The sequence below is a fragment of the Macrobrachium nipponense genome, chromosome 1, assembly GCF_015104395.2.
Source record: "Macrobrachium nipponense isolate FS-2020 chromosome 1, ASM1510439v2, whole genome shotgun sequence".
NCBI lineage: Eukaryota > Metazoa > Arthropoda > Malacostraca > Decapoda > Palaemonidae > Macrobrachium > Macrobrachium nipponense.
In genome coordinates this window covers 78,990,998-79,015,997 of record NC_087200.1, presented here as the reverse complement: position 1 = coordinate 79,015,997, position 25,000 = coordinate 78,990,998, and the positions used below count along the sequence as shown (strand labels likewise).

The 25,000-nt window shown below is 35.7% G+C and overlaps 1 protein-coding gene across 6 annotated transcripts in view; it reads right to left on the bottom strand.

Moving 5' to 3' along the window:
- The window catches only part of LOC135219395 (cell adhesion molecule Dscam2-like), a 391,041-nt gene that overhangs the window by 153,936 nt on the left and 212,105 nt on the right, over positions 1-25,000 (bottom strand). For all 6 annotated transcript variants that reach the window (XM_064256138.1, XM_064256137.1, XM_064256139.1 and 3 more), the window contains exon 4: positions 6,869-7,027. In XM_064256138.1, coding sequence (XP_064112208.1) covers positions 6,869-7,027 — 159 coding nt within the window. The remainder of the gene's footprint in view (positions 1-6,868; positions 7,028-25,000) is intronic.

The following is a 25,000-nucleotide window of genomic DNA, read 5'->3' as shown; positions in this document are numbered from 1 at the left end:
TACGGTAACCTTCACACCTCTGTTTATGCACCTCAGAACCCATCCATACCGTGGGTCCTGGTTTATTCAGTTTTCGGAAACAGGGTTCGCTACATTGACTCCTACCGTCTATGGGATGTCAGGTTAAGCTTTCCCGAAACCTACCAGTTTCCACCTAAATATTATTGGAGAGGGGAATTCAAGGGATCGAAGCCCTCTTGGTTAAGTGAATCCACTTTGGCTTTTGCTGATCCCACTGGAAAATAATACTTCACTTAAACAATTCAGAAAGTGTCGTGGCTGGAAATCTGTTTGCCCCAAAAGCTCAAAAATTGCGCACTTTCAGCAGCTGATTAATGTCCTCAGCGGAAGTTTAAGACTGTTCTTTTCGTTAATGATGTTCTTTAAATTCGAAATTACCTTTTTATGTAAAAAAAACCGTTTAGCTCAGTTTGCTATAACGTTAACTGGTATACTTGCATTAGTTTTTTGAAACTCATAGAATTAGAAAATTTTGGAAACTTGAATCCATTCGCTTTTGAATTTGTATATGATTGGCGATGTGTGAGTTAGGAGATTGGTAAATGCGAATTGGTGGCTTAAATCGGAATCAGTTTTAATCAGTAACCAGTAATAATAATTCAATGATTGGCCATAACTGTTGCATCGAAGAGGTACAAAGCAGTACGCTGGATTGATCTTGGCGATTAGGATTAGACTGTCCTTTATCTTCTTAGTTGTTTATTTGTGTCTTACTGCAATAAACACGCGGCGAGCGATTTCTGTATTAATCTGTATTGATAGAATTATTGTTACCGAATTTCCTGTAAATACCTGTATCGCCCCTCCATTGTTTTATGTATTTTATTTACTCTGATGACGGGCATGATAATGGTTGGGACCAGTTTTACATTTTCATTGAAATATGTCGTGTTGGGTACACCTTTTACACGTAACCTGAATTCAGGTTTGTGAATATCCCAGTTTGAACTGTATTTCATCTTTCTAAACTTATGTTGTTGCCAGATAATGGTTGTTTTTCTTGTCTTCCGGGTTTCATTTCGATTTTATTATTAACCGTACCCCTATTTTCTATATTTTTCTTATACACTACACGCACACACAATGTATATATAGATTACACTGAGATAAGTATATAGATATATACTGTATATACTATATATAATATATTATATTATATTATATATAAGCATATATGTGTATACGTAAATAGCCACATGCAAGGTGAAAAATTATAGACTGGAATAATTCATCTGAGGTAATGTTTTGTAACCATATTGCCAAAAGAAACATAATTGAATCTGCCTTTATTAAGCATTTTGACAATCAACTTATGAATCTGAGTTCAGGTCTTTTTAAATTAGATAATTACCTTGTTTATAAAATTGTATGGAAATACAATGTCACCTTTTAGCAACAGCCTGTTATACTAACTGCAGTTTCAGTTCTTAAGCACATTTAAAGTATTCTTAATTGTTTGGTAGTGACAATTTGTAATAATGGTTTGCTTCTTAATGCCTTTGATCTTTGTTTTGTGAAATTTTGTCGTTTATGTTTCTATTTATTTATTTTACTTTGTACCCCGAAGAAGTGTACGCAATACACGAAAGCGCCTGGTACCTGGTCTTTATTTGTTCACCTTTCATGTGGCTATTTACGCACGTTTTTGTCACGCTCTGTTTGTTGGCTTAATGCTGATTATATATATATATATATATATATATATATATATATATATATATATAATAGATCTATATCTATATATATATATATGTATATATATATATGTATACATATGTATATATATATATATATATATATATATATATATATATTATATGTGTGTGTGTGTGTGTGTGTGTGTGCGCGTGTGTGTATAGCAAAATTGTGGCCATTATCCGTTCAAAAGGGTGAACTGCCGGAGGCGATATCCTACTATTATATGCAGTGTATTTACGCAAGGGAAGGGTTGCAATTCCCACAACCCTTTCAAAATCTAATCCTGTATTCACAAAGAAAAAAAGTGATCGTCGATATATATGCATATGCAGATACTGTAGGTGTACGCGTGCGCGAGTGAATATATATGAATTTTTGTCACTTTAAGGCATGAAGGCACGTGGTTTTTTACACTCACAAATAGCAAGCCAAATAACACTTAGTGTGGAATATACTATACCGTCGGGATAGCTTGCATCCAAGGGGAATTTTAATTGACCAGTGCTTCTGGTCTGGCCAGGATTCGATCGTATTTCCTTTGAAGCTAACAATGGAACGTGATCGTCTTGGCTTCATCCTGAGAAATTGTGGCTTTAGAATTATTATTCCACCTATTTATGGCTGCGTCACCAAACCACAGCCATCCGTTGTTCCTTCCCTGTTCATTTTTGGTACCGTGTGACCAAACGGCCACATCATTTTGCTTCCACACTGACACATCGTTATTTGCCTTTGCTGGACACCTCCCTTTAATAACTTGGAGCTTGGCGAGCACTCACCCTCAATTCGGGCAAAAATCTACCTCGAAATGGCTTGCGTAGTAGATAAAAGGTTTGCTTAATTAGGCCAGTGTTTTGAGCAAGCTTTCTTACTTTGACTGTGGTAATTCGAAAGTAAATGAGAGAAGAGGCTTTCACTTCGCGTATCTTCATTGAACTCGACATAGATTTACACATTTGGATCTGGTAGTCCGCTCGACATTCTATCTACCTTGAAAATTGTTTCACTGGCTTTGTTATTCTGTCCTTGCTTTTGAATTACCGGTTATATTAGTCAAGTGAAAAATGAGTAAAAATAGTGTTAACTAATTGTCAGGTGATTAAACGAATATGAAATTTTAAATCTTTCAATAGTTTCATGTCGTGATGAAATCAGTCAGTATTGCGTCAGTGAGCTGTGAAGAAGCAGGTTGAATATTTTACCACATTTTTTTTTTCTGTGAAATGAACTGCCATTGTATCTGTATCTGAAATTACTTTGAAAATGTCTCTTTTAACCAATGGTCAGTGTCATGTTTTACATGTTTGACGATGATCATTATATTGCTGATGACTCATGATTATTCAGGCGTTGCCTCACTAGTGGGAAGCTCCGAGTATGATTCCAAAGCGAGCCAGACCTGTTTAGGCGGATCAAGACAAAGTTCGATGTTCATCACTTGACCTAAGTAGTCAATGACGCATCTGGTGGTTTGTCGACTGTGTGGGGTCGCAATGAGGTTGGAGAGCGCAGAAATGTGAATGTTACAATGACATACGTATCGGGTAAAAAAGTGACCAGTAGATTCTATAAATGCCTACACGTATGCTGAGAGATAGATGAATAAGTTGCCACGTATCCACTCTTGAGGGCTAAGTGTCTTATGAATCATAGTATGTGTCAACCAGGAGAATAGTGAAAGACCTATCATGACCATCACCATTTAGAGTAGCATTATCGTTATCATAGTTATTTGGTTTGTGTCCAGGTCATTGTTTGCTAGTATTGATGGTGGTATATCACTTAATGTTAAAAGAATGGGAAGTGATATAAGATTAACTTTCTGTCTTCTAATTCATATCGTAAGAGGTACCATACAAAAAGCGTGTTGAGAATTTTGAAATGCTGTTTCTACTATATTTTGTTCCCTGATTAACTGACTTAGCCATGCCACATTATCTAATATATATATATATATAATATATATAATATATATATATGATATATATATATATATAAGTATAATACAAAAGCGTGTTTTGAGAATTTGAAATGAGGTTTCTACTTATATTTTGTTCCCTGAATTAACTGACTTGACACATGCCACATGATCAATATATATATCATATATATATTATATTATATAGAGAAATATCGAGCTACAATGTCCTTTAATATCTAATTCGCTCTACCTCGGAATTAATATATTTTCATATATGCTTAACCGAAGGGGAATTTTTTCTCGATAATAGATTTGCCTGGACCAGGGCGCGAACCTATGGATCCTTTCAAACCCAGGAACGTCAGTGAAGCGTTACCTACTACACCACCGCGTTCCTGGGTTTGAAAGGATCCATAGGTTCGCGCCCTGGTCCAGGCAAATCTATTATCGAGAAAAAATTCCCCTTCGGTTAAGCATATATGAAAATATATTAATTCCGAGTAGAGCGAATTAGATATTAAAGGACATTGTAGCTCGATATTTGTATATGAATCACGGAAATGTGATATGACTTATATATATATATATATATATATATATATATATATATATATATATATTAGATCATGTGGCATGGCTAAGTCAGTTAATCAGGGAACAAAATATAAGTAGAAACCTCATTTCAAATTCTCAACACGCTTTTTGTATGGTACCTCTTAGATATGAATTAGAAGACAGAAAGTTAATCTTATATCACTTCCCATTCTTTTAACATTAAGTGATATACCACCATCAATACTAGCAAACAATATATATATATATATTATATATATATATATATATAATATATATATATATATATATATATATAATGCACGCGACAAACCACGTATGAAGGACACCTGACGCAGCTGTGTGATCGGAGATGAAATTTTGATTGCCTGGTTGGTGACCGTGATAGATAGACTATCGATATGGGTAAAAGTAATAAGCGGCTTGGGGAATGTAAGTAAGGGCCGGGGAGGGTATGCATATTATAGGGGGGAGATGGGGATTGGGAGATGCTACACAAGCGTAGTTGCTCATCAAAATTGGATGGCCAACCGCCATAACTGTACTTCCAACGGAGTGACAGGCAGAGGTGTGGTGGGGGTTGCCGCCAACTTCCATTCCCAAAAACTACGAGTGGAACAACGGAGTGACGAACGCACCTCCATTGTGACGCTTAACGTACGTTTTACTTGACAGTTATGGCTTGTAGTAAAGACTGGGACCGGAAGCGTTGGGAGTTGGGGGGGAGAGAAGGGAGCTGGAGAGAATGGGGAACACGATGTAAATTTCTTTGATGAGAGAGAGAGAGAGAGACGATGTAAAATTTCTTTTGGGATGAGAGAGAGAGTAGGAGAGAGAGAGAGAGAGAGAGAGAGAGAGAGAGAGAGAGAGAGAGAGAGAGTTTGACGGGCGGTTGTTACTCGGCCTCTGGGAAAAATCATAAAGCGATTCGTCATAAATGAACTTTAGGTATTAACAATGATAATGGTTAAAGTATTCACAGTGATAATAATTGAAGTATCCACTGTACTAATAATTAAACATTTTGCATTGTCAGCAATTAAAGAATATACAGTGATAATGATTAACGTACTCTCTGTGATAGTACTTAAAGAACTTACAGCGATAATAATGAAAGTATTCGCAGTAATAACGATGAAAGTATTTAGGGTGATAGTGATTAAAGAATTTACAGTGATAATAATGAAAGTATTCACAGTGATAATGATTAAAGTGTTCAGAGTGATAGTAATTAGAGTATTCATTTGATAGCAAATCAAGATACAGTGATGATAATGAAAGTGTTCACAGTGATAATAATTAAGGTCTTCACACTGATGATAATGAAAGAATTTACAGTGAAAATAATGAAAGTATTCACAGTGATAATAAGTAAGGTGTTCACACTGACAATAATGAAAGAATTTACAGTGATTATAATGAATCTATTCAGTAATAATAATTATAGTATTCACAGTGATGATAATGAGAGAATTCACAGTGACAGTAATGAATCTATTCAGTGATAATAATCAAAGTATTCATAGTGATGATAATGAAAGAATTCAGTGATAATAATGAATATATTCTGTGATAATAATTAAAGTGTTCACAGTGACAATAATGAAAGAATTTACAATGACAATAATAAATGTGTACAGTGATAATTATTAAAGTATTTAAAGTGATGATAATGAAAGAATTCACAGTGACAATAATGAATGTATTCAGGGATAATAATCAAAGTATTCACAGTGATGATAATGAAAGAATTCACAGTGATAATTAGTGAATGTATTCAGTGATAATGATTAAAGCATTCACTGTGATGATAATGAGAGAATTCACAGTGACAATAATAAATGTATTCAGTAATAATAATTAAATTATTCACAGAGATGATAATGAAAGAATTCACTGTGATAATAATCAAAGAATTCGGTGATAAAGAATTCACGGTGATAATACTGAAAGTGTTGTTTGAGGATGCTAATAAATTAACGGGGATGAAGAAAGTTTTTAGAGATGCTAATGAATTAACGGTGATAATAATGAAAGTGTTGACAGAAATTCTAAGGAATTCACGGTGATGATAATGAAAGTGTTGACAGAGGTACTAATGAATTAACGGTGATAATAATGAAAGTGTTGACAGATTCTAATGAATTAACGGTGATAAAAATGAAAGTATTGACAGAGATGCTATGATTAACGGTGATAATAATGAAAGTGTTGACAAAGATTGTAATGCATTAACGGTGTTAATAATGAAAGTATTGACAGAGATACTAATGAAAGTATTGACAATTAAAAGCCACATTAGTGTTAAAATGCACTATTGTACAATGGTAAAAATTACTAGGAAAGACTTTCGGATACTGCTCCCTCTTCAGGGGGATACGGAGCAGTATCCGAAAGTCTCTCCTAGTCATTTTTAGCATTGTACAGTAATACATTTTAATACTTCTGTGGTTTTTAATTGTCAATATTATAAGCCTCGTTACGGAGGTTACTTAGTTCAATGAAAGTATTCACAATGATAATAATTAGTACCGAATAAAAAACCATCTATTGATAACTGTTGCATTTCCACTGTTGTTTATTGAACCGAAGGCTGCAAGACCAATCCACACTAACGACATAACTCTCTAAAAAGATTTTGTAGTTGATACTCACCCGGGCGTGGCGCCGACGTGATCGTCCGCCCGTCGACTGTCCAGGACGTGACAGTAACATGACGGGAGACGGTAGGAGGGACGTCGCAGGTAAACACTGCTGGGCCGCCTACAACGCCGGCTGCGTCACTCACGCCCACCTCAAACCGCTGCATCACCACTGCAAAAACGAAAGGAACGCCGTTGTTCGCATTAAGTTAGGGGTCAATGTATGCAAGAAAACGTTCAGAATTTATTTATTTATTTATTTATTTATTTATTATTATTTTTTGCTTCTGTTGACAATTATTCAGAGGACTTCACTGAGTGCATGTAAACAAAACGTTTATATGGACAGTTAGTTAAACCCCTTTAGTGTATGCAAGATAACGTTTTTTTTTAAATAAATAAAGGAAAGGGTATATTTTAGTGTTTATAGGGTCAATTATCCAAACGACTTCATTGAATGCAGTCGTTTACTTTCTTTAATTCAAGTGTTGTCTCACACACACACACACACACACACACACACACACACACACACACACACACACACACACACACACACACAGTATAAATACACTCATACATTTGGGGCTTCGTCTAGGAGCCTTAGCCCTAGAAGCTGACAGACCAGATGGCTGTACCTCTCTAAAAGTGCCCCATTCAAGTAAGAAAAAATCGTGATATATTATGTATATATATAATCTATATAATATATACATATATGTATATGTATGTAAATATGTATATATATATATTATATTATAATATATATATATATATATATATATTATATATATATATATATATATACATATATATATATATATAAATACGTATGTATGAAATTACACACATACGCACACATACATACATACATACATACTACATACATACATACATATATATATATATATATATATATATATATATATATATATATGTATGTATGTATGTATGTATTATATGTGTGTGTGTAATTTCATACGTACGTATATATATATATATATATATATATATATATATACATACATACATACATATATATATTATATATATATATATATATATATATATATATATATATATATATATATATATATGCTTATATATAATTACGCAAGTTATATGCATATATATATATATATATATATATATATATACATATATATATATATATATATATATATATATATATATATATATATATATATATATATGGCTAGTGGCCTTAGCCACTGTATTTTCTTCGTTTCCCAACCAGCCGGCCGCTCTAATCCCATTGATGACGAAGCACTTACCACGTATAATTCTCCGGGGGTTTAGTTATTCCTGAGGTATATATTTGAATTGGATATTAAACGAAATGTGTGGTTTAATATTTGTGTGTGTATATATGTTTATATGTATGTATTATGTACATATAGTTGTTGAATTTAATTTCTGTACATGGATGTCCATGTCATATATCGCTTTATTCACCGATATTTGAAAGTGTATCGAGAACGTAGGCGTTTCTCCCTCCCCAATAAAGTATGTGTTTTTAATTTTTTTCTGCGCCGAGGATTTAACCTCCCACACTCATTAGTCTCGAAACTGAACGCTAATGAATTTCCAGTCGTGTGCATCCTTCACATTTAATCATTTGTGAACTGTAATACTGACCACCTTTTCATATATATATATATATTATTTCGGTATTTTACAGTATTGCTAATATCTAGATATAATTCCCATTTACCCGGCATTGTAGCTATCACCTTTTCGTCAAGAATATCATCGAACCTATAATGTGAAGCCATCGAAAATTCAGTGCTCAGCTTACATAGAAATATTTCGCAATGTTACGAAAAAATTCGCAAGAAAAAGCGTGGAATTCATTTCCTTGCGCCTACAGTCTCTTTTCGAGACAAGTGATCATCTGCCTCCTACGTCAGCGTGGGTGGCTTCAGAAGTTCTTGCCGTTCCTGGAATTTGTGGATTAGGTCACAAACCTTTTAGAATTGCCCCTGTGGTTTGTCATGGACACGTGTATGCCAACTCTATCTCGTTTATTTTGCTAGATACTTGTCTAAATTTATTCAGTTTCCCTTATGGACAGCAATTTATTTTATACATACGTATATATATATATATATATATATATATATATATATATATATATATATAATATATATAAAGATAAATGCCACGAAGGATTTATCACGTTCCTAACTTTCGTGATTCAGTTATACGTATATATATATATATATATATATATATATATATATATATATATATATATATATATATATATGAATGACTGGTAAAAATGTTTTGTAACAACAGAATTCCATCTAATAAAAGGAGCCCATAAATACACCAAAATATAGAGAGAAAATTACTATATTTCAGAGACTGCTGTCTCTCTTTTCAGGTATATACCTGAAGAGAGAGACAGTAGTCTCTGAAATATAGTACTTTTCTCTCTATATTTTGGTGTTTTTATGGGCTCCTTTTTATTATATATATATATATATATATATGTATGTATATATATATATATATATATATATATATATACATACATATATATATATATATATATATATATATATATATATATATATATATATATATATATATATATATTACAGTAGGATCATTTGATCCCTGAGGGCTAATCCTTAATATGGCGAAACAATGATTCATCTCTTCACTGTATCGCTGTGTTTAGAACTAGTCCCTGGGGGTCTAAAGTGTTCCGCCGTGTATAGTAATAGCACCTGAGGGATCAAATGCACTAGTGGACATTTGTTTCCCCTGGGGCTAGTACTAAACACGGCGAAACTAGTAGTCGAATCCCTGTTTCGCCGTGATGAGTACGCGCGTGGAGAGAGGGAGAGAGAGAGAGAGAGAGAGAGCTTATTACATGCTGTTAATTTTTGCGAGTTAGTCAAAATTTTGTAATCGAGAATTCATCGTACTATCCGGTTTATGTTTGTGTTTTAATTACATGTCCGTTGCATGTTGACTGATTTTGGTTGTACATAAGTTCGAACCTATACATTCTGGTTTCTGCATTTATATTTGTCCCAAACCTTGCGTTTTTTTATGTATATTAATTCGTCTTATATTTCCTTGATTTTGTCGGATTTTTTCTGCATGTTAATTCGTCTAATATTTCGCTGATTTTGTCCGATTTTTTCTGCTTGTTAATTCGTCTGATATTTCGCTGATTTTGTCCGATTTTTTTCTGCGTCGTAATTCGGCTTATACCTTGATTTTGTCCAATTTTTTTTTGCATGTTAATTCGCCTTACGTTTCCCTAATTTTGTCCGATTTTTTCTGCATGTTAATTCGTCATAGATTTCACTGATTGTATCCGATTATTTATGCATATTGATTCGTCTTCTATTTCCCTGATTTTGTCCAATTTTTTCTGCATGCTATTTCGTCTTATATTTCTCTGATTTGTACGATTTTTTATGCATATTAATTCGTCTTATATTTTCCTGATTTTGTGCATACGAGTTCTTCCTATATTATCCTGATTATACTTTTCAGTCCCTTCGCTCTGTCCTCTTCCCACTTAATTGTATAGTAACTTCTTATTCTCACTTTTGCTGCAGTTACTTACCTCTCCTCGTGAGAACAAATGTTTCTGGTGGTCCCTTAGAGTGTAGCAATGTGGTAGCTATACACTGTTTTATAAAAAAGGTGTGATCCGACTTCCCGCTTACACGGAACGCATGCTAAAATCTACGGCCAAATAGCGCGTTGTTTCAGCAACGAAAATTAAAATCTATATGCTATATTATTAGAAATTATTGTTCTGTAGTGTTCGACATGTACATTATTTATTTTTTACATTTTCATTCTAATAAATAAATCGTAAATATCCTATCCTAAAATTCCTGTATCTTTAACTCGACGCATAACACCTTTTTCAGACTTCTTTAGGCTTTTCAGTAAATCTTTCCTACACCCCAAGAAGAGGAAGAAGGAGAACAATAAAACAACAGCAAAGTAATTTGTTGGCTTACTCCCGAGTAAGCGAAAATAAAGAAAATTCCTCTAATTGTAAGCGTATTATTATTATTATTATTATTATTATTATTATTATTATTATTATTATTATTATTCTCTCTACCTCTCCCTATTCCTGCACTGACTGACGCCCATAAACCTTTGAAGTCCTTGATTCCATTCATCCCCCTACATCTTGACCTTTCCTTTCCCCCACAGGTCCCCTCGTTTTGAACAAGCGTGATGAAGGGCGTTGAATGTCGCGGGTGACGTCCCTCGATTTATTCCTCACTTGGAGGCGTTTTTCAATATTATTATAAAGGTCATGGGGCTCTTTGTTGTTTTATAAGTTCAACTATGTTTTTTTTCCTTGGAGGGAATTGATATTACCTTATCTGCCCTAGGTAAGACCCACTAATGATAACGAACTACAAATTGCATTTCACTCTTTGGGCTCATAAAGGCACAATGGGTTTACGTAGAGCGTGCCTGTATCATTTCTCCTCAACTGATAATCCAGCTCGGATTGAGTGCCGGTGAGCTCTGAGCGTCCTCAATAAAACTGCGCAGGCAAAACTGAATGTTAGTGGGTCGGCCTGCGCGGCCATAACTGCATAGGTATAACTGAACGTTAGTGGCGTCTTTAATTGACTGTAGAGACTAATATTCCAAAGGGTCATATATGAAGAAAAAACTGTTTATGCACGTGGTCTGAAACTCGTATTATCTAGAATCGAGATCAGGTCACTCAGTGTATTAACGTTAACTATGCCTTCTGCTGCCATCTGTTGTGTCCTTGTCTTCTCTGCTCATGTTGTGTGGGGTCTGGCTTTTGCAGTTTGGAATTTCCCTGGACACTGTGTTCTCGGGTGCATACAACTTCTTTTTTGAAGGCATGGTAGGAGTTCGGCTCTTATTTCGATGCACATCTACCGTTCTTAAAATACTGTCACAGAGTCCCAGTTACTTCTGGATAAAAAGATCAACTATGCGGTAATGAAGACTTGGCAAACGCATAGAATAAGTTGCCTTTTTTTTGTAGCTGCCTTGGGCAAAGTGTGCAACCTCCGAGTCTCCATTGGTTCTGAGACCATCATCTAGGTCTGGGCAGCGGTCTTCGGTATGGTGGGCTTTCTGCTACTATGTGTGGTATCCTTTCCTTCGCTTGAGTGCGCGTGTCATGTCCATCTTCGCCTTTGTGCTTCTTTGCATTTTGCTTTCTAGTGAAATTAACATTTTTTTTAGGTAGCTATAGTCGATTCATTTAAGGTAGATTCTTGCGCCTACGAGACGTTTGTTTGGCGGCCTCTGATTGGCTGGTAGCGGGAGGCAGGCTGCTCGCTCAGTGGGTCATATTTTCGTTTGTAGCTTAGAAAACTAGCAATATGTTTACATTTCTTCATTTATCTCACGTTTTACAAAAGATAGGAAAGTTTTGGTCATACCAAAGGATTCGGTATTAAATGTACAATTAAATAATCTTTTCCTGAAATCAATAAGTTAAAATACAAAGGAATTACAACGAGTAGAAGTGAAGGGAGAAACATTTCATTCTTTATACATAATTCATGAGATCAAGATAAAATAAAATCTTGTGTTATTAAACAATAAAATCACCCTGAATACGGTGGTGCTTTCAGATTTTAGATGCGTGTAATATGTAAAGAGAAAATGAAGAATATGTCTTATTATGTTGCATTCGTGCTTGACTCGGTTTGACAATAGTGCCGAGACACATCGTTGGGTCTGGTCCTCTCAGCTAGAGCCGTTGGCGTGTTGGCAGTTGCCAATTGGCGATATGAGAAGTTTGCAGTTTCGAGGCTATGTATTCACCGAATTATTATGTCATTACATTTTCTATAAATAAATTCATAGAATTCCTATTATGACTTTCGAACATTTTTACTCAAATATCATATATGTCCGTATTTCTGGACATATCTGATAAAAAAAGTAAATAATCAGATGGATGCATCTGGTATCGTTGGAGGTGTAGGCTGGCCGCGGGCGGGCGGGAAATTCAGTCTAGGAATGAATTTGAAATCTACGGACCTACTTCGCCCTCTTCAGCTCATCCTTAGTTTTAATGAGGTTGGTTTCAACATATTGTTTCTAATTTTCTTATATGAATATATTTTCAAACGAAAGAGATATCAGAGACTTAATTGAGTGATATGAAATAATAATCTCAGTGGAGCAATAAACAGCAACGAAACTAAGCAAGATTTCTTTTTTCTTTTCAGGCAGATGTCTCGAGATGACAGCACCATTCGTCGCACCGTTTCCAGATTTGCAAGTCAAGCTCGCAACATTATAATGAATGTTCATCGTTACTTCAGCTCACAGTGGGGAGCAGACTCAGGAAATGAAGTATTTGAGAAGACCGCCAAAGCTACAGGAGTGCCAACCAACACAGTGAAAAAAATCAAGCGACAGTCATCTGAGTGTGGTAACGTCCCTTTCGCTTCACCTGTATATCCCAGGAAGAGGATCCGAGTGAAGGACAAGGTGGATAGTTTTGAAAATGAGTGTATTCGGAAGGAGATTTTGTCTTTTTACGAGAGAGGAGAGCTCCCAACGTTAGATGCCCTACTGGAAAAAGTGAAGGAAGACCCGGTAAAGTTTAATGGTGGAAGAACAACGTTATGGAAAATTGTGAGAGGGCTTGGATTCCGGTACAAAAAAGAGACGAGTGGAAGAGCAATTTTAATGGAACGTGATGATATAGTGGCAGCGAGAACTGAATACCTACGGTTAATTGAAAAGAATAGGAATTGTAGTCCAACTGAACGTAAACCTGAAGTATTCCTGGATGAAACTTGGATAAACCAAAATGAATGTGTACGTCAGTGTTGGACAACGGGAGAAGGCGAAATAGGACCCAAACTTAAGACTGTAAGGGGTCAAGATTTATTGTGGTGCACGCGGGGAGTGAGAAGGGGTTTGTCAAAGATGCGCTATGGTTGTTTAGGTCAAAAAATGGTGCCAAAGGGGACTACCATGATTCCACCTGGACCATGAAAGGTTTTTTAAAGTGGTTTAAGGAAAAACAACTATGGCCTAACTATAGAAGATAGATCTCTAATCATAATGGACAATGCTCCCTACCATAGCAAAATAGAAAATAAAGTGCCAACAACCAGCAACAGAAAAAGTGAAGTCATAGAGTGGCTTTCTTCTAATAACGTCACCCACGACCCATCAGCAACAAAGCCAAAATTGCTGCAGATTGCCAAGTGTCACAAAGAAAAACAGAGGTATGTGATAGATGAGATAGCCCGTGCAAATGGTCATGATGTGCTCAGACTGCCACCATATTATTGTCAGTTTAACCCCATAGAACTTATATGGGCTCAAATAAAGGGGGATATCAGAAAAAATAACTCTAATGCAAATCAATCTTTGAAAACTGTTGAGCAGCTTACGAGACTGGCGATAGACAAAGTTACAACAGAAGACTGGAAGAAATGTTTTCACCACGTTAAGAAATTAGAAGATGATTATAGGAGGAAAGATGTTGCTAGAGAGCATATGTTTGAAAGTTTTGTTATTGACATTGGAGATGACGAAACTGACAGTGATGATATTGATATTAGGGAGGATGACACTGACAGTGATGATATATATCAATGATTTTCCATTATTTTTTTTTTTAAAGTTGAAGACCTAACAGTGTTTCTATAGTTTTCCATTTTTTAGATAGGCAATTTCATAACTACAGTATATCTATATGAGTTTCCTTTTTTTTAATATTTAATGGCATAACAATGTACATATCTGTTCCTAAATTCTTTTTATTTGGTTTTAATAGAAAAGGGGATATCAATGTATCTTTATAATTTCCCATTCTTTTTGTTCCAATAGGTAATGACATGACTATGTATATATGTATGATTTTCCTTTATTTATTTTTTTAAATAATGATGACGTAAGAAAATTTGTAAAATTTTAATTTCTTTTTGTTCATATCGATAGCCTAATGACATACCAATGTATGACTTTCTTTTGTTTATGACATAATATATCTGCACGAATTTCCATTTTATTTGTATAAAAAGATGATGATATAACAGTCTTCTGATTAGTCTCATTATCCTACATGTACTATATATATATATATATATATATATATAATATTATATATATTATATATATATATATACACAATTATGCAGGGCTGTGGGAACGGTTACGGGAGCTATTCTAACTCAGGTATGAATTAAGTGATTCAAAAATAATCAACTACCTCAGGAGAAAACTAAGCAAATTTTCCTAAACATTGTTGTAGACATGTTGTCAAGTGTAACATGTATATAAAGGAGATAAACATTCTGGTGTAAGAGTAACTCAAGCAATTCTGAAAAAGACAGTATATTATATTCGTTACATCGTCAACAAATTTTATGGTAAGAAATAAACATTTGTACTTTTGTTTATTGAGTGAACATATGAAAACCATAAGCTTTTGATGTTATTGGCCAGAGAAACAAGTTCTGTTATTTATCAGTGATCCTCATAAAGCATGTACATTTCTCACTTAGACTAAATTGAAGCCAACACCCAGATGCTTCCATCTGATTATTTACTTTTCTTTTATCAGATGTGTCCAGAAATACGGACATATATAATATTTGAGTAAAAATGTTCGAAAGTCATAATGGGAATTCTATGCATTTATTTATAGAAAATGTAATGACATAATAATTCGGTAAATACAGTCTCGAAACTGCAAACTTCTCATATCGCCAATTGGCAACTGCCAACACGCCAACAGCTCTTGCTGAGGGGACTAGCCCCTCGATATCTTGCGTCCCTCGGCACTACTGTCAAACCGAGTCAAGCACGGATGCAACATAATAAGACATATTCTTCATTTTCTCTTTACATATTACACACATCTAAAATCTGAAAGCACCACCGTATTCAGGGTGATTTTATTGTTTGAAAACACAAGATTTCATTTTATCTTGATCTCGTGAATTATGCAAAATCCGATGATGAATAAAAACAGGTATAAAGAATGAAATGTTTCTCCCTTCACTTCTACTCGTTGTAATTCCTTTGTATTTTAACTTATTGATTTCAGGGAAAGATTCATTAATTGTACATTTAATACTGAATCCTTTGGTATGACCAAAACTTTCCTATCTTTTGTAAAACGTGAGATAAATGAAGAAATGTAAACATATTGCTAGTTTTCTAAGCTACAAACGAAAATATGACCCACTGAGCGAGCAGTCTGCCTCCCGCTACCAGCCAATCAGAGGCCGCCAAACAAACGTCTCGTAGGCGCAAGAATCTACCTTAAATGAATCGACTATAGTTAGGTAGTAGTTCAGGACTCATTTTCATGAGGATATCGGTCTTATAATACTCTCATAGGTTTTCAGTTGGTTTAAGACCAGTGGATGAGCTGTATGCGGTTGCAGAGTTTGGGTAAAGGACAGAATGAAATTGTCTTATATTGCAACTAGTTTCAGGTCAACCTCGGGAATGGGTGCAACCTGCAAGCCTCCCTGTAGGGTGCAGTTCCACTGCCTAGTAGATTATTTTGAAACCTTCCTTCAAAATGGGAAGGAGCAGTTGTGGACTCGGTAAGCGGTCGGAGGAGGACTCCAGTGGGCCCTTGGCGGAAGCTAGAGTGGGCCAAAGACAGCGGTTCCATCTTAGAAGTGACTAAATAACCCGTGGTAACTATCAGTCCTTTCCCATAAATCATGCCTAGATGTACGCGCCAAAGTTATGCGTAAAATGGGTGTAACTTGGGATAATAACATCCTGCTGAGGCATGCAACATAAGCGGTCGTACTCTACAGACCAGCTTGGTCTCGAATTAGCTGATATTTTCGTGTGAGTTCTGGTGACCTTATTTGTACGGGGGGGGGGGGGGGGGGGGAGGGGGTTGGAGGCGAGGAGAGCGGAGATGCGGTTTCGCTGATGGACATGAGCGATGCTGTATATGAAGAAAAAATGCTAGTTTAAGCGTTGGTGTGGTTGTGACTTGGTTAATAAGACATTGGGTTAGTAACTACTCTTAAAGGCACATCCTGTGCGCCCTTGTCTGAGAGACAGAGGCTTATGGTGCATGTATATATATATATATATATATATATATATATATATATATATATATATATATCTCTATATATATATATATATATATATATATATATAATATATATATATATATATATATATATATATATATATATTATAGATATGTGTGTGTGAGTGTAAACCAAAAATTGATCACCATTGACTAACATATTCATATATATTCAAATGAAATCATGATAATAAAAAATAAAGATTTTTCAGTCACTAGGTATTTATTTCTTTTTTTATGGCTGACATTTTTTGATGCAGCCAAAAAACGGAGGCGTAAAATAAAAAGGGAAAGTGAAGCTTTGCGGCAGAAGACAAGAGGGATTTCGTCCGTTTTCTATAATGACAAGGGTGACTTTACCATTTTCTGCTTGTGATTTTGCAGCGTGTCACATCTACCCTCATTTTTTTTTTTTTTTGCTATTTTCCGGTATTATGCATCGCTTTCATTTGTTAAATATATTAATTTCCTCTTTAGTCTCACCCTTTCGCGTCTTTTCCGGCGTCGAATGGAGAATTCAAAGGAAAATAAGAACAATTGTTTCCTGTTCGACTGTGTCACGTCTGTCATCCTGATTGGGTCAAAGAGAGCCTTTCTGTCACTTATTTTAGCAGACACTTTTCTTTAGCGGGGAAAGTTGAAGGGCAGAAGGTGCTGGGGTGTGGTCAGGATTGAAAGTGCATTTTCCCAGTAATACAATATGATAGGCCAAATGCACGAATGTTTTCTACAGAGCAAGTTCCTCGTTGGACGAGTGGTTTTCGATCTCGGCTACCAGTCCAGTGGTCCTAAGTTCGATTCTCGCCTCGGCCAACGCGGAATCAAAGGAATTTATTTCTAGTGATAGAAATTCATTTCTCGATATAATGCGGTTCGGATCCCACAATAAGCTGTACGTCCCGTTGCTAGGTAACCAATTGGTTCCTAGCCACGTAAAAATATCTAATCCTTCGGGCTCAGTGGTCTGGTTAAACTAAGATATACTTCTAAAGAGCAATTCAGAGATAGGTTAAATTTCACGGTTCAACATCATGTTTCATTGTTGAAAACATTCGTCTACATATTTATTTTTTGTTTGGTTTTGTGTCCCACATGGTTCCTTTGGATGGAAAAGTAATTCTTGTTTTCTATTTTTCATCGTTACTTGACAGCTAAGTCCTTTGTTGTAAGGGAAGTATTCACAGTCTCAGTTGTTGTTGTTCTTGTTGGGGGGGTAGGAGAGGTCGAGGGAAAAGCCCGAAAAGGTCCGAAAAAGGGGTTTCGCTTTGAGTTAAAGATACAGGAATTTTAGGATAGGATATTTACGATCTGTTTATTAGAATGAAAATGTAAAAAGTAAATAATACATAATTTGCATAGCAAACAGTACAGAAAAATTATTTATAATAAAATATAGCGTATTTATTTTAATTTTCGTTGGTGAAACAACGCTCTATTTGACTGTAGATTTTAACACGCACTCAGAGTAAGCTGGAGGTCGGATCACGCCTTGTTCTTTTGAGTCTAATTTTCGGTTGCATCTTTTATAGCACTCACGAGTCATAAAGAACTCAGCTCTTGGCAAAACTTGGCTCAGAAATTGCAATTTGTTTTTCTTTCATTTTTCATCTCTTTATACCTTTACGAGGGCATAAATCACGTTCCAGTGGTCAGTTCAAAATAGTGTATTTTTAGAGACTTCCTCAGGTCCCATATAAAAACCTCTGATGCCTTCTTTTCTTTTGTTTCTTTTTTTTTAACAGTGGATTTTATAGCTTTTGTTTGGTTAACGTCCTCGCGAGCCACATCGATACATCGAGTGCGTCCCAAATATATTTCAGTTACATTAACTGCTTATAGTTTTATTGAAAAACTGTCATTACGTCATGAATTATATATGAACAGATATGAATTTCAATTTTCATTGGTTATATCTGGAAGATTCTAAATCTTGTTAATTTTTGGGTCGACTGGTTGAGTAGGCCTAGTGCCATGTGGTCGGAAGGTCCGTTTTCCAGTATATCTTGGCTCCCTGTAACCTATTTTCGTCCGCGTTCCTACGTTGTGGTGCATTGTTCCAGGAAGTCTTTTGAACGTTTAAGCGTCTCATGTCGTAAGTTTAAGACTACGAAGGCTGCTAACCTTGATCTTGAGCCAGAAAACTAAAAAAAAAAAAAAAAACAAAAAACAAAAACAAATACATTTTTTTAAGTGTTCATCTTGTGTCGTCAGTTGGTACCAAGCACATCATTTCTGATCAGTGTCAACTTTGGCTAATAGGCCAACTAAGAGTAGCTATCAATTTAATTTAAGCTTACTCGGGGAGTAAGCCTACAAGCTACTTTGTTGTTGTTCTTGTTGGGGGTTAGGAAAAATCTATGGAGGAGCCTAAAAAGGTCTGAGAAAGATTTTGCGTTTAGTTAATGATACAGGAATTTTAGGATAGGATATTTATGATTTGTTTATTAGAATGCAAATTTAATAAATAAATAATGTACGTGTTAAACAGTACAGAAAACCGATTTTAATAAAGTATAACATATTTATTTTGATTTTAGTTGGTGAAACAACGCTCTATTTGACCGTAGATTTTAACGCGTTTCAATTTACGTTAAGTTAGGAATATAATGTTTTCAAATTACATGTAAGGGGAAAATCTTGCATGCATCCAAAGTAAGCTGGAGGTCGGATTACGCCTTGTTTTTATTGATATTTTAGAAGGTGACCGTGTCGAGATCTAGACAGTGTGACAGATAATCAAGTAATTGACAGGTTGCGATTGGATAGGTGCAATGGAAAGATGAGTGTCTAAAGGTATATCCTTAACAATAGTTTGTTGAAGGGAAGGAAAAGTTTCCGACTTTGACTAAAAGTTATTAGGACAAGTTGACGAGGAAGATGCTCGAATTAAAGATGGAAAATACGGAATTATGGAGCACTTGAAAGGCTCAGATCTGAGGTTCTTGAAGTGCAAATGATTTATTTGGGACTGTAATGTAGGAGCAAAGGGATAATGAAAAATTGCGGCTCACCGAATACTTTTCAAATTTTTCATGATGTATGATTTTACATATAGAGTCGAACGCAACTTTTTCTCAAACGTTTTAATAAAACGAACCGAATAACACTTTCTTTGCTTTATTTCGACGTACTTACCAATCAAACGCAGTTGTTTGCTTTACTTAAAACAGGTAGCTATAGAGCGGAACATCAAGTCTCCCTGTTACATAAGCAGGAAGAGAACAACTCTCTGATTTGCCCGTTCGAAAGCACGAATAGAATGTAACGTCATATGCACGAATCAAGTGTACATTTTAATGTTTTTAGGAAATAACTTAATTCTTTTAGATAAAAAAAAGGCTTATTACGAGAAAAGCTAAAATAGAGAATCGTAAAGCGCTGTCGTTAACAACAAAACGGATTTTTTTGTAATTTGCTTAATATTTTAAATTAAAATTCTTAAGTTAATTTATTTTGCGTCTCTCTCTCTCTCTCTCTCTCTCTCTCTCTCTCTCTCTCTCTCTCTCTCTTTCTGTATGTCTCTTGTTTCATACACAGGCTGAAAGAGAATTAAAACTAAAATAAAATAAAAAATAGAAAGAAAAAGACCGTAAAAAAAGGGAGTAAATACAACTCTTCAAAACCATTTTTAGAGCCGGTTTGCTTTTATCAACTTCTTTCTTGGCATGCCTTGGCTAATCGTCTCAGTCAGCCACAGAACTGAAAGTAAAATTCCTTTTCGCATGTGGAGAAAGTCAGATGGGAATGAAGACGAGAGAGAGAGAGAGAGAGAGAGAGAGAGAGAGAGAGAGAAGAGGGTGCAATACTTCTGGGAGTGTTGTCAACCTTTGACAAAGAGAAAGATTGAAAAGGTAAAAAAGCATAATGGATTACCTTATATTTTAAGCACAGATAGCTGTGAGTAATTAATCAGTTTTATCTTGTAAGAAACGTAAAACGTGTATATATATATATATATATATATATATATATATATATATATATATATATATATATATATAAGAAATTATGATATCTTACTAGGTAAAAGGTGTTGCCTCTGAAGGAAGCTAGGCATCACATACAGTAAGCAGCGTCAGTCTGTTTATCTTGAAATGCCCTTGGTGTCTGGGACTGTGTTGCCAGAAGTACACTCATAAATAACATTAAAGACTACTGAGACTACAGGGCTGCAATTTGGCATATTTGATGATTGGAGGGTGGATGATCAACATACCAATTTGCAATCCTCTAGTATCAGAAGTTTTTATTTTCATTTCAGGTTAAATTTAGCCATCATCGTGTGCCTGGCTTCACAGGTCTGGGATGATGCTGTAAACGATACTCATATCTCCGTTTTGTATCCCACACTGGAGTATTCTTCAGCACCCATAGTAGATTCACATCAACCGTTCATTTGGTGGCTAGGCCAGTCCCTTACGACGCTCCTGATTGGCTGTTGATAAGCTCATCACAGGGCTGGAAACTTTGTCTCTCGAGAGAGTTCACATGGTTAGGATTTATGTTTCACCTCTCCTGAAGGATACGTCTTTCAAAAGTATTCCTCAGGAGAGTTGGAACATACATCCTGCCTATGTGAACTCTCGGTAGAGACTCAGAGTTCCCAGCCATGTGATTAGCTTATCAACAGCCAACCAGGAGCGTCGCAAGGGACTGGCCTAGACATCAAATGCGGTTGATGTGAATCTGCTCTACCAGATTTTTATTCCCATCCAAGAAGAGATTTTTCGTCCAGAGTTTTCATTTCAGTCACGTTGTCTGCATCAGATAGCTTCATTTAAGCTTCGCCAAGATATCCGTTTCAGGGACATTGAATTTAGATTGATAAATAGTTCTTGTTTTGGTTTTGTTTTTCATTTCTCCACTGAAAAAAAATCGTTTATAGCATATCCACATAAAACTGATTTTACTTTAGCATTGGAAACAATAATTGTTTTTGGGTGCATAATTCGTCCCGTATCATCCCCGAGGAGTTTGCTGTCTGCAAGAAAGACTGACCTTTGAGCGAGCGGCCCTTCACAATGAACGGCATGAACGTGCTTGCTCCTACTCCATAAACATTGCACAGCGCAAAGTAATTGCCTATTTTCTCCCGTAGTCACGAAAGGCTACACAGTTTCCCCTTTTCCAGTGGAAGGGAAGGCGAGGCAAGGAAGGGGGAGCCACGTGAGTGAGGTACAATGCCAGAAATATACGCCATTTAGCTATACATAGCCAAAGAGAATAGATTCCTTTGTCTAGGGCTGAAAGGGACCCGGCGGCAGGGGAATGGTACAGATCCCCAACGACTTTGTTTGCCAGGTGCGCCGTGGGATTGAAATTGAAAGTGGACTTATTTTTGGGCCCACTTGGGACACTTATATCAGTTTCACAGACACTATCTAGCGCCCCAGTGGTGTGGTTGGTATGGTCTTTGCCTGCCACCTCAGTGGCCGCGAGTTCGATTCTCAGGCATTCCTTTGAGGGATCAGAGATGTGTATTTCTGGTGATAGAAGGTCACTCTCGACGTGGTTCGGAAATCACGTAAAGCCGTTGGTCCCGTTGCTGAATAACCAATGGTTCCATGCAACGTAAAAACACCATACAAACAAACAAACAAACAGATGATATCTTAAGAGTGGAATAAAAACCGAAGGCGTGTTGACAAAGATTTCTTGCAACGCTACTTTTAATTCGACCTAGTCGTTTTTGGGTCTGTCGTTATTTGAGCCCACATTGGATTTCTCTTTATTTCATCAGAAATAATTTGCTGTATTTTTAAAAAAAATTGCACATAATTTTTTAAATTTTCATTCTATTAAATCAATCATAAATATCCTACCCTAAGATTCCTGTATCTTTAACTCAACGCGAAAAAACCTTTTTCAGACCTTTTTAGGCTTTTCCAGTGACCTTAATCATCACTGAATCTACTGCACAAAGAATGATTTTAGTCTTATAGAAAGAGATCAGTAATAAGAAAATGTCCCAGATTTTCAAAACGTCCTGTCTCGATTCGAATGCACCGAAAACCATTTTTCATTCACAGTTCATTATTACTTTAAAAAAAATCCGAACCACTTCGACGAATGGTTTTGGCAAATTTAACGTAGACGCTAAAATGTTTCAAGAAAACGAATACTGGGGATGGTTATCGATAAAGTTTTTGTAGATTTAAGAAAGCAAAGCAACTTTTAAATCAATTTATTGATTTTCGCCTGTGAATGAAATGTGTGCTCGAAACTACGGATTTTGTTTTCGATATGTTATAACTTACGTACAGAACATTAGGTCTGTGCGCAAGGGGCAAGTTTAGATTCAGCTTCAGGTCTAACCACACACACACACACACATACTAGTCGACCAGGCTAAGCATCAGCTGGGGCCAAGAAACTAGTGTGGGATAAGTAACTTCATTCATATATACATATACATATATACTATAAACATATGTCTATACATATATATATATATATATATATATATATATATATATATATATATATATATATATATATATATATATATATATATATGAAGATAAAGGGCCAATAAAACACTATTTGAACGTTGCAACCATATTTTTCGTGCACTTCCTTCCGTGCCCCTGTTCACTGGTAAGTGCTCGAGATATATGGTTGCAACGTTTCAAATAGTGTTTTATTGGCCCTTTATCTTCATATTATATTGCTGTATTACTGTAAAAAACATTCACATAGCAGGGACACATACACGCAGACACACAGATATCTATATATATATATATATATATATATATATATATATATATATATATGTATATATATATATATATATATATATATCTATATATATATATATATATATATATATATATATATATAAAACGTTCATTTTTTGAACAACGCTTTCAACCAAAAAGAAGTGTAATAGAGCTCTCTGACACTTCTCTGGCTTAGGATAGGCGGGATATATCTATACCGCTGTATATATTATCGGAAAAATCAATTATCAGTGTTTTTTGATTTGATGAATACACAACTTTGAACTGGAAACAAAAAGGCGTAATGAAAGAAATGAAATGATTCCATGCAATTTAAATGCAATTAAATTTCACGTAGAGGGCAAATTGCGACGTAGAAAATACATAAAATCACAAAATCACAAAGGACAAATATAATAATAATAAAAAGCTTAATTATTGCAGTAAAATTTTAAGCAATGAAAATTCACGGAGCCTAAAATTTCCATATCCATCAGGAATCTAGATAAATGTAAGCGTTACAAAACTGCTCATACTTTTTAGGCCTAACCGGAATGCGGCATAATTAAAAAGAAATTTGTCGCCTACAGCCTAGATTTTAATCTCCGACCCTTAATGTGTTTTAGCCAAAAAATGGATTTGCCGCCACGTTGACGTCAAATCTATATTCATAAGATTAGTCTTCCAGCTAAGGTTAAAATGATGGAGGGGGTTGGGGGGGAGGTACCTGTTATTGAATGGTTCAGTCCACAGGGCAGTAATGCCATCAGTGCACCTCACGCGGTGCACTGTAGGCATTACTTAAGGTTCTTTGCAGCGTCCTTTCGGCCCCTGTCTGCACCCACTTTTTAGCCTTTTACTTTACCTCCATTCCCACTAGCATTCCACCTCAGTGGCGTGGTCGGTATGGTTTTGGCCTGCCACCTCAGTGGCCGCGAGTTCGATTATCGGGCATTCCATTGAGGGGTTACAGATGTGTATTTCTGGTGATAGAAGTTCACTCTCGATGTGGTTCGGAAGTCACGTAAAGCCGTTGGTCCCGTTGCTGAATAACCATTGGTTCCATGCAAGGCCAATATAGTACAGGTTAGTCGGAGAGAAACGGCCGAGACAAATTTCGCGGGCCACATCTCCAGAAAGACCCTAGGTTGTGGTTGTCGGCCACGGGTCACTAAAAGGGTCAGTGGGAATGTTGTGTCGGCGTGGGGTGAATTGTGGCTCACTCTGGAAGGTGAGTCACCGATAATCTCTTCTCCGTCTGACCTCTACTGTATTGGCCTTGGTTCCATGCAACGTAAAAACAACATACAAACAA